Source organism: Bos grunniens, chromosome 7, assembly GCF_055505025.1.
Source record: "Bos grunniens cultivar Pamir isolate PY7600 chromosome 7, Bosgru_T2T1.0, whole genome shotgun sequence".
Lineage (NCBI taxonomy): Eukaryota > Metazoa > Chordata > Mammalia > Artiodactyla > Bovidae > Bos > Bos grunniens.
The window spans coordinates 9338422-9350508 of NC_141171.1; the positions used below are offsets into that span (position 1 = coordinate 9338422).

Genomic DNA, 12087 nt, shown 5'->3' on the forward strand with positions numbered 1-12087 from the left:
GTTTCTTGGTTAGGGAAGCTTGTGTCGGTGTTCTGGTGGGTGGAGCTGTATTTCTTCTCTCTGGAGTGCAATGGAGTGTCTAGTAATGAGTTATGAGATGTCAATGGTTTTGGAGTAACTTAGGCAGCCCGTATATTGAAGCTCAGGGCTGTGTTCCTGTGTTTCTGGAGAATTTGCTTGGTATGTCTTGCTGTGGAACTTGTTGGCCCTTGGGTGGTGCTTGGTTTCAGTGTAGGTATGGAGGTGTTTGATGAGCTCCTGTCAGTTAATGTTGCCTGGAGTCAGGAGTTCTCTGATATTCTCAGGTTTTGGACTTAAGCCTCCTGCTTCTAGGTTTCAGTCTTATTTTTACAGTAGTCTCAAGACTTCTCCTTCTATACAGCACCATTGTTAAAACATCTAATTTAAAGATGAAAAGTTTCTCCACAGTGAGGGACACCCAGAGAGGTTCACAGAGTTACATGGAGAAGAGAAGAGGGAGGAGAGAGTTAGAAGTGACCCGAATGAGATGAGGTGGAATCAAAAGAAGAGAGAGAAAACTAGCCAGTAATCACTTCCTTATGTGCACTCCACAGTCTGGACTGCTCAGAGATGTTCATGGAGTTATACAGAGAAGAAAAGAGGGAGGAAGGAGACAGAGGTGGCCAGGAGGATAAAAGGGGGAAATGAAAAGGAGAGAGAAAGATCCATCCAGTAATCAGTTCCCTAAGTGTTTTCCACTGTCTGGAACACACAGAGATTCACAGAGTTGGGTAGAGAAGAGAAGGAGGAGGGAGGAGACAGAGGCGACCTGGTGGAGAAAAAAGAGAGTCCAAAGAGGGAGAGAGCAGTAAAGCCAGTAATCTCGCTCCCAAGTAAAAATGGGTACTGAAGATTGGGTTCTTAAAGATACAAAATTGATAACAAATACCTAAAAGCAAAGATTAAAATTCTAGAGTAGAGGTTGGATTTTCAAAAATACAATATTAAAGAAAAGAAGAAGAAAAAAAAAAGTCACAAAAATTATTTATATATATATATGAAGTTTACTCTAAAAAATAGTCTTTTTTTAAAAAGTAATAGTGGTTATAAAAATGAAAATTAAAGGAGTAATAGAGGACTTAAAATTTTTTTTAAAGTTTTAAAAAAATGAAAAAAAAATGATCGTAAAAGTAGTAAAAATATATCTAGGACTTTCTCTGGTGTTGTTGTGGGCAGTGTGGGGTCAGTTCATTTTCAGATAGTTCCTTGGTCTGGCTTATATTTCTCAAGATCTATAGGCCCCTTCCTATGTAGTCGGTACTAACTACAGGGTTTTAATCTATTGCCCCGGTCACTTCCAAGATGGTTCCCTCTGTTTTAGCTTCTTCTGTTTGCTGGTCTCTTCAGTGTCTGATTTCCACCCTGACACAAGGTGGGCAGTGGTGGACACTTTTTTTTAGGCTCACTTGTTCAGTCGGGCTGTGGGAGGGAGGGACGCTGCAAACAAATAACACTGGTGTGTGCTCCCAGTGTTTCAGCCACACTGGGCCTGCCCCTGCTCACGGTGCGTGCACCCTCCCTGCCCACACAGCACAGGCTCTAGGTTGCTCTACCGGGAACTGTCCGAGGCCAGCCCTGGGCTGCATGCACCTCCAAGGTCTAAGCCTCTCAGGTTCAGGCACTGGGGTAGTCCTCAGAGGCGCAGACTCTGTTGGGCCTGCGTTTTGTGCCCTTCCTAGCTCCGAGCAGCTCAGGTGATGAGGTCTTTGGCGAGCACTGTCACTGCGACTTATTGCCTTTCCCATCCCCGCTGCTCAGTTTTCTGGGTGTACAACTGGCACACCTTCTCAGACCAGAACCCCAAGAAGTCTTAGTTAGCAAAGAAGCCTGCTTGCGATTTGGTAGATAATGTCTCTCTGGGGCTGCGATTGCCCCCTTCCAGCTCTGGCTGCCTGTCACTGGAAAGGGATGGTCTGCAGCCAGCTGGTTCTGTTCAGCCCTTTGTTCTATGCGCGGACCTGGCGGTGTCTTAGGGCTTTTCGCATGGTAGCTATCACACAGTCTGGTTTGCTAGCCCAAATTAGTTTGCTCTGATTACCCTCGGGGCGTTCAGGCCTGATCCTTACTCTAAGCAATGCAGCCTGCGCCTCCCTGCCCAGCCCCTGCTTGCTAGTGGCAGGTGGAGGCATCTGTACTGCTTCTCTGCTGGAGGAGTTACCGTTGGGCTCGTAATCTGTGGGTTTTAATTATTTACTTACTTTTCCTCCCTATTATGTTGCCCTCTGTGCTTCCAAGGCTCGCCACAGACTCAGCAGTGAGAGTGTTTCCTGGTGTTTGGAAACTTCTCTCTTTTTAAGACTCCCTTCCCAGTATGGAGCTCGGTCCCTACCTCTTTTGTCTCTTTTTTTTTTTTTTGTCTTTTATATTTTTCCTACCTCCTTTAGGGGTGCCTGATGTCCTCTGCCAGCATTCAGAAGTTGTTTTGTGGAATTTACTCAGTGTTTAAATGTTCTTTTGATGAATTTGTGGGGGAGAAAGTGGTCTCCTCATCCTATTCCTCCACCATCTTAGGACCGCCTCTGTCTGACTCTTTGAGACCCCGTGGACTATAGCCAGCCAGGCTCCCCTATCCATGGGAATTCTGCAGGTCAGAATACTGGGCTTTGTAATCATTCCCCTCTCCAGGGGATCTTCCCAACCAGGGAATGAATACAGGTCTCCCCGTTGCAGGCGGATTCTTTACCTTTTTAACCACCAAGGAAACCGGTGCCACCTGAGAATCCCATTGAACAGGGTAAGGAAAGAAAATTTCATATGACTCCCATCTCCTCTACCCCAAGTCTGGACATCCCAGTGAGAAGAGAGACACCTCAAAGTGAGGAAAGAATAGTGAAGTGAACATCTGTACTTATAATTTGGAGTAACAAGAAGAATATGTGCCCAACGAACAGATATAGGGAGCAAAATTCTTCATAGTTGCAAATTCAGTGCTTAATGAGACACCATTGTTTCTTTTGGATGTTCAAAGCCTGACTCAGAGACCGGTATTTCACGCCTTCTTGCCATCTTTCCAGGGGGAAGATTTCAATCTCTACCATCAACCATCCAGGGGGAATTTGTGATTCCTCCTGGAGACTGTCCTCTTAGAGATCACAATCCTTGAGTCTGAAAGCCCTGTAGACATTGTAGGAGTGAATCAGAGAGAAGGAAAACCAAGAATGTTTACCTGAGCCAATCCTCCCTAAATTATGGCCCCCAATTCACTGTGATTGGTTGCTTGTTTGCCTCATTAATTAATTTATTTATGATGGATAACAAAGAAGTGAATACTGTACTCAGCAAAGCAAGGTCAATATTGAAAATTAAACTGAAGTGTGTGTTAAGTTGCTTCAGTCGTGTCTGACTCTTTTGATCCTGCAAAAAGTAGCCCACCAGACTCCTCTGTCCAAGAGAATGCTGGAGTGGGTTGACATGCCCTCCCCAGGGGATCTTCCTGACCCAAGTATCGAACCTACATCTCTTACAACTCCTGCATTGGTAGAAGGGTTTTTTGTTTTTTTTTGTTTTGTTTTGTTTTTTTTTGTTTTTTTGTTTTTTTACCATTAGCGCCACCTTGGAAGCCCAATTAGAAGATAGAATGGGAGATGTAAAATGCTTCTGGTAAAAGTGGAAAATAAGTCTAAGGATTGCCAAAGTCCAGCTCCAGCAGCCAGGGATTCAACCTGAAGGGGTGTGTGGTGTCAGCGAGAAACTGAGGCAGCCTCTCTTCTGTTTTCTTGGACTGCCTGTTTATTTCAAGCTTATGATTCTCTTGTATACTTTTACAAAAGCATTAGGTCAGAGGTTTGATATGTTTAGTTCCCATTGACCCAGACTTATTTTTCTCCAAAAATCATTGTTGCCCCTCAAAAGGAGTTCCTTCTTCAGCGATTCTCTTATCTACTTTTTCTCATGTGTCCTTGTGAATACATTGTAACTCGTGCTAATGTCTGGGCTGCATACCACATTCCTCAGTTTATTTATCTTTCTAAGTCCTGTTTGCCCCTAGTATCCTAAGCTCATTCTTTCTTAGAAAGGGCTTCTAGCTAATAATATCTCTAAAGTCCCTAATTTCTATAAGCTATAGTAGAATATGCTAACATTACACCAATCCTTAAATCTTTAGCTTCTAACTATTTTAATTATTCCTAAGCCCTAAATTCAGCAAACTCCTTTGTCATAAAACACTTTTCTCACAAATGGGCTTCAGATAGCAATCCCTCCCATGGCCTCAAGCTGTGGCCTGTGTGCTCACCCTGGAACAGTCTTCTGTAAAAGTCCTTGAACAAATGTTGATGATTAACTTTATCAATTATTCTTTAGAGCAGCTGCAGAAGGCTTTATGCCTTCTTATGCTCCTCTCAAAAACAATAAGCACCTTAATATTCTCTTCAGTCAACTCAGCTGAGGAAAGGAAAAAACAAGTCAGAATCACAAAGCCTAACTCCTTCATACCAGGTCCATGCCTACAGAACAAAGGGAGGGGGTTTAGGGCCATGCCTCTATTTTGTCAGTAATGCCTAACGTGGCTCCTGACAAAGGATCTTCGTAATTAACTGGAGTAGAGAAATATCCTTATTAGCAGAGGAGGGAATACACAGTGAAGTGGTGGCATTCTTTTTATTTTAAGAGATGGTGCATACTTGATTGTATATTAATGAGAAACACAGACCAAAGAATTCTTGAAAGGATTCTCTTGCAATAGCATTTCATTAGATATGTTTCTCATGGTATCCTCTCAGTGTGGGTATTCACATGAAAGAAAATTATATAATATATCAAACCAGACATGGTAATGACCTTTACTTTCAATTATTTCATTATCTGTGAAGGTGAATATATTTGTGAGTTTGTTAGATATGTACTTTCTCCGTTGTAAATTGTCTATGGGAGTCCTTTCCTTTTGTATAATGATGTCATAGTTTTTCTACTGCCATTTTTCTTCACATTCATTAAAAAAAATCAAAAAGGGCTTTCTGTTTTTTTCGTTGTTTTTTGTTTTAACCAACTAGCTATTTTACATTTGGTTCATTTATGTATGTACAGATTTTTTGTTGAAGAGGGGAATACTAATTTTCTAGAGTTATTGGGAAACATCCCCTCATAAGTCAATGCTTTGAAACTCCATGGGACCTAGTAAACACAGGTTATCATTCTCAGATTTGGAGAAAACGTTAGATCAAGGTTGAGATTAGGTGTAATGAGGTGAGACTTCTGGAAGGCAAGAGAGTTCATGGAGAACTAAGAATAGACTGGATCCACCTGACTTCTACTAATCTGGTCTCTTGGGAACAGAGACTCAATAGCAATTATTTTCTTTGTGTTCAGGTCAGCGTCCCATGGGGAAATTATGAACTCAGAAGTTGGGACAACAATGGAAACGGTGCCTAAGGGAGCAGCCTAGGGAGCTATAACTATCTCCTCTGCTGTAATTCCTTAGTGTGTTCATTCCTGGTACTGGAGAGTTGCTTTTGGAGTTTTATCATAGCTCAGGAACCAAGGCTTTGCTCCTTCCTGTTGGCTTGTCTGGAAACAGAGTTTCTATCTCCATTGCTAATCATCCAGACAGCAATTCAGACATCCATACAGAGATTTTTCTCATAGAGACATTATCCAGGTACATCTGAGAACTCAATAAGTAGGTGAGGGGAAAAGTTTCAGAAAGAAATGAACCTGAACACTTTTACCTAAGCTCACATAAGAACCAGACCACTCTAGCGCTAAGACAAGAGACTGCCATGTGTCTATGCTAGAAAGACTAATTAACCTATAATTAATTCACTTCATGTGGTAAAAAGAGAAGTGTCTTCTGAACTTAGAAATACAAGGAGTATTGTTGCAGCTAACTCATGGAATAGAAAGTTCAGCTTAATGAGAATGAAGAAGGAATTCGAGGCATAGTGTAGTTCCCGTAAAATTAGAACATGGATGAGGATATTTACAGTTAAGGGGAGTTGTATTATAGAATATTAGGTTCAGAGTCTTGTGCAGTGAACTAAAGGCAGTTTTTAAATGCTTAAGATGGGATGTATTTGAGCATTTATTTACTAGAAAGACTCTTTTTTTTTTTATTAGATAGTTTGTTTTTATGATATTGAGCCACACGAACTGTTATCACATTTTAGAGACTAATCCTTTGTCGGTTGCATATTTTGTAAATATTTTCGTGTTTTGCATATTTTATTTTCATGTTTGTCCATGTATCATGTTTATGTTTGAGTATGTTTGTGTGTTGATTAGAAACAGACTAAGGGAGGTGAATATTTGTTTGAATTGATGTCCCTCATGTTGGATATCCATATGGATTACAAATTGTACCTAATATGAAAAAGAGTTATGCTAACAAGCTCTACGTTACAACTATTTCATTACTGAGAGGTGGGGAAGCAACAGTGACACTTGAAACGTAGGGGGAAAAGTCAAATTCATCTCATTGGCAGTGATAACCATTCATTTGTTAACAGGAAGGAACTATTCTATTTGCTTATTGAATAAATCTGTTGAGCACCCCCCAGACAGTGTATACTACTCTTTTACTACATAAAAGAGAACATTAGCACTTATAATGGTTCCATTGACCACCCGTGACAAAAAAACTAATATATGGTACATACAAGATTCAAAACTCAGTTTTCAAAAGACCAGAGTCTTTTCATATGGTATCATTTAAAAAAATATTTCACCATTTCAATTTTTTTAATGTACAATGGTTATTGTACCTTGCATATTTTCTATTTTAAATTGAGAATTTATTTCCTATGACCATTACTCTAATGGAATGTTTAATCAGTAAAGGCTCATAACATTGTGAAATGTTGTTTGTTTCTCTGGAGATTAAATTGTGTGTATGTTCTTCCTGATTTATTAGGTATTCTGGGCATTGATGAGATATAAGTGGGGTTCGAATATTGCCAGAACCAATAAAATTTTTTTTCTCATCACAATTTCTCAGGAACCACGTGAGTATTCTAGATCTTTTCATCTACTGATGTGTAGGTCTCTCCTCTGTTTTTAAATTGACTTTTATATTTTCTTAAATACAGGACACAAAATGGTCATATAAATATGGATCTTCATGTTTACATATCCATGGGAGGCTTACCAACTGGAATTTGGGTATTATTTCTACATTCTTTTATTTACTGAGGTAACATTGGTTTAAAACTTTGCATAAGTTTCATGTGAATATTATATTTTGATTTCTACTACAGTGTACTCACCACCAAAAGTTCAGTTTCCATCCTTCACTACACAATTGTCACTATTTACCCATTTTGTCTGCCCCCAATGCTCCCTGCGACAACTACTGTGTTCTCTGTATCTAAGTGTTTGTTAGAGCTATTTCCTTCCATCACACCTCCTAGTTTAGATGAACATTTGTCAAAAATGGTAAGACTTATTTTGCCTGAATAGTATTCCATGGTAGACACCTACCACATCTTCTTTATCCATTCATCTATAAATGGCTGCTTCCATATTTTAATTGTTTTCAATAATACTGCAATGAACATTGGTGTGCATATCTCTTTTCAAATTAGTGGGAATTTTGGGTGGTGTGGGTAAAATATTCAGAAGTGGAATTTTTGGATGATATGTCAGTTTTATTTTTAAATTTTGAGGAATTTCCACACTGCTTTTCAACACTGGCACCACCAATTTATATTCCTACCAACAGTGCATAAGGGTTACCTATGATCTTCATCCTCTTTAACACATTATTTCTAGACTTTTTAAAATTTTATTTATTTTAATTGGAGGCTAATTACTTTACAATATTGTATTGGTTTTGCCATACATCAACATGAATCCGCCACAGGTGTACACGTGTTAGCCCCAAGCATCCTGTATCCTGTATCGAACCTGGACTGGCGATTCATTTCTTATATGATATTGTACATGTTTCAATGCCATTCTCCCAAATCATCCCCCTCTCTCCCTCTCCCAGAGTCCAAAAGGCTGTTCTATACATCTGTGATAATAGTCCTCCTAATGTGCCAGAGGTGATATCTAATTTTGGTTTTTCTTTGCATTTCACTAAAAATTAGTGAGGTTGGACATCTTTTCCTGTGCCTGCACATCTTTTCCTGTGCATCTTTTCCTGTGTGTATGTCTTCTTTGGAGAAGTCCATCCAGCTCTTCTTCCCACTTTTGAATTAGGTTGTTTGTAGTTTGATTGCTGACTTATATGAGTTATTTATAAATATTGAATATGAACCCCTTATCTGATACATTATTGGTGAAGATCATCTCCCATTTAGTAGGTTGCCCTTTCATTTTATTAATGGTTTGCCTTGCTGAGCAGATCTTTAATTAATGTAATCCCATTAGATTATTATTTTTTCTGCCTTAGCATAAGTATCTAACAATATATTTCAAAAGAGTGTATTGCCTTTGTCTTCTTCTAGAAGTTTTATGATTTCTCAGGTTTTGCATTCATTAGTTTAACCCATTTTGAGTTGATTTTTTTTGTTGTTAGGAGTTAAATTTTTCTTCTCTTTTTGCAATTGTAAGTGTGTTTGTATTTGAGGTTTTTTTTTCCTGCTAGTTCATCATTATTGCTTATAAACATTGTAGTTTTTTATATTGATTTTATACCTGTAACTTCATAGTATTCATTTGTTATTTCTAATAGTAGTTAGTGGGATCTTTATAGTTTCCTACACAAAAATTAATGTCATCTCATCTGCAATTTATAATAGACTTACTTCCTTTCCAATTCCAAAAAGTAAATGTCTTTTATTTATTTTCTTGCCTCATTACACTCACTAGGATTCCAATACTATACTGAATAAGAATAGGAAGAGTGGGTACCTTTGTCATGTTTCTAATCTTAGAGAGATAGCATCTAGTTTTTCAACATTGATTATGATGTTAGCAGTGAGTTTGTCATATATGGTTTTTATTATGTTGAGATAAATTCCCTCAATACCCACTTTATTGAGAATTTATATGGTTAAAGTTTTTTATTAATCTTTTGAACTCTCTTTCAACATCAGCATCTTTTTCTGGATCTACTGAACTAATCATATGATATTTATTTTTCACTATGTTATTGCTATTTTCCATGTTAATTTACAGATGTTAAAACATCCTTGCATTCCAGAAACAAACCACTTGACTACACTTTTTTATGGTGTGTGGTCCTTTTAAGAACCATTGTATTCTTTTGTTAATATTTTGTTGAGGCTTTTTGCTCTATGCCCTTCAGATCTATTGCACTATATTTTTTTGCTCTCATTGTTGTTCTAGTTTGGTTTGAGAATCAGGGTAAATTTGGTCTCATGAAATTATTAAGGATGGTTTTCTCTCTTTTAATTTTTCGAAGAGTTTGGTGAAGATACGTAGTGTTTCAAAGAATTCACCCCTGAAGCTGTCTGGTCCAGAACTTTTGATTTGGGGGAGATTTTTTGTTACTGTTTTAATATCTGTACTTTTAAAAATTTAATTAATTAATTTATTTTACTTTACAATATTGTATTGGTTTTGCCATACATTGACTTGAATATCTGTACTAAATGATAGGTCTATTCAAATGTTCTATCCTTTCATGATTCAGTCATGAAATGTCATATAATTCTAAGATTCTGTTCATGTTTTCTAGGTTGTCCAATTTGTTGACTTATAGCTATTCATAATCTTTTGTATTTCTCAGGTATTCACTGCTATTTCTCCCTTTTTATTTATGATTTTATTAATCAAAAACTTCTGCCTCTCTATTTTTTTTAGTGTATTTAATAAAGGTTTGCCAATTTTGTTTGTCTTTTCAAAGAACCAGCTGTTAGTATGACTAATCATTCCTATTTTTATAGTCTTTATTTCATTAATTTCTTCTCTGATTTTTATTATTTCATTCTTTCTACTGAATTTGAGCTGTGTCTTCTTCTTTTTCTACTTCCTTTAGATATAAAATTAGATTGTTTGTTGAGAGCATTCTTGTATCTTGAGGTAGGTCTGTGTTCTTATAAATTTCCCTCTCATTCTTTTGCTCATCTCAGAGATTTAGATATGCCACGTTTTCATTTTTATTTGTCTTCAGATATTTTTTAATGACTCCTTTGATTTCTCAATTGACCAATAGTTGTTCAGTAGCATGTTGTTTAGCCTGCATATATTCTTGATTTTTTTCAGTTCTCTTCTATAGTTGATTTGTAGTTTCATACCATTGTGATCAGAAAATGAATCATGAAATTTCAGTCTTCTGAATTTATTAAGACTATTGTTTACCAACATATGGGAAACAGTACTCTTGAGAAAGTTCCATGTGCACTTGAGAAGAATGTATATTCTGCTGCATTTGGATGGAATGTTCTGTACAAATCTATCATGTCCATCTGGCCTAATGAAAACATAAGGCTGTTGTTTCTTGTTGATTTTCTGTCTCAATGAGCTATGCAATGATGTAAAAGGAGTGTCAAAGTCCTCCTCTATTATTGTGCTACTGCCAATTTCTCCATTTAGGTCTCTTAATACTTGCTTTATATATGTCAGTTCCTCTATTTTAGATGGATGTATCTTAACAACATTTAGTATAACTTTATCTTCTTCATTTTTAAGGTCTTTCTGAACTCTCAGTTTGAAAAAAAAGCACCCTCATCCACTGTCTTTACACTTTTTTTATACTATTCATAGAATCTGTCACCATGTGGCATGATATAAGATATTTATGTGCTTATATTCTTTATCATTATTTTTTAGCTTTTCTTTCTCAGAATTTTAAACCTAGAAAATGGCTAGTATTCAGCATATATTTCTCAAATAGATAAAAATATTTCTCATTAAAACTGTGTAATGCATGATCCCTTGAGAGAAAATCTGAAAGCTTTCTCCACATCATAATCTAACTGGGACTACCTTAGCAATTTAGATCTGTTTTTTCCGCTTAGGTCAGTATTATGCCTCTCTCTCTAACAGAATTCCTAGTCAGAGATATTACAAAACATCCTTTAAATGTGAGGATTCATTAAAAATACAGATGAAAATATGGATGAATAGATAGGTAGGTAGAGATAGATATAGATGTAATTGTAGCATTTTCAAATGAATAATGCCCATTTGGGTAAAAATGATTCATGCAATTTTTTTTTTCATTCCTAGTCATCAACACCACAACATGATACCAGGAAATGATACACAAGATTCAGAATTTCTTCTTCAGGGATTATCAATGAAACCAGAGCTACAGCCCCTCATATTTGGGCTTTTCCTCTTAATGTACCTGATCACTGGGCTTGGAAACCTGCTCATCATTCTGGCTGTCAGTTCAGACTCCTACTTTCACACCCCCATGTACTTCTTCCTCTCCAACCTGTCCTTTGTAGACATCTGTTTCACCACCACAACAATCCTAAAGATGTTAATTAATATACAGAGCCAGAGAAAAGCTATATCCTATGAAGGCTGCATCAGTCAGATGTATTTTTACATGCTCTTTGCAGTGCTGGATGATTTTCTTCTGACCATGATGGCCTATGACAGGTATGTGGCCATCTGCCACCCCCTGCACTACACAGTCATCATGAACCCTCGACTCTGTGGACTTTCGGTTCTGCTATCCTGGATCATTAGTACTCTGCTTTCCTTGTTAGAAACCTTACTTGTGTTACGGCTGTCTTTCTGTACAGATTTGGAAATCCCTCACTTTTTCTGTGAAATCAAGCGGATTGCCCAACTTGCCTGTGATGATACGCTTCTTAATGATACCATTATGTATTTTACAGCAGTGCTGTTTGGTGGTGGTCCCCTGGCTGGTATCCTTTACTCTTACTCTAAGATAATGTTCTCCATACATGGAATCTCATCACCTCAGGGGAAATATAAAGCAGTCTCCATCTGTGCATCTCACCTCTCAGTTGTCTCCTTATATTATTGTTCAGGCCTGGGAGTGTACCTTAGCTCTGCTACTGCTCCCCACAACTCTCATTCAAGTGCAACAGCCTCTGTGATGTACACCGTGGTCACACCCATGCTGAACCCCTTCATCTACAGTCTCAGAAACAAAGACATAAAAAGAGCTCTGAAAAGAGTCATTCACATGGTAGTTATAAACAGGGAAATTGTTCTGGGTTTGAAGCAGCATTCTTGAAGAAG

At 37.7% G+C, this 12087-nt stretch overlaps 1 protein-coding gene across 1 annotated transcript; it reads left to right on the plus strand.

Annotated features, from left to right (window-relative positions):
* Positions 1-11110: 11110 nt before the first annotated feature.
* Positions 11111-12082, plus strand: LOC147368293 (olfactory receptor 7A17-like). Its single transcript, XM_086413551.1, has one exon. It carries the CDS (start codon positions 11111-11113, stop codon positions 12080-12082), a length of 972 nt encoding a protein of 323 aa, XP_086269677.1.
* Positions 12083-12087: the final 5 nt, after the last annotated feature.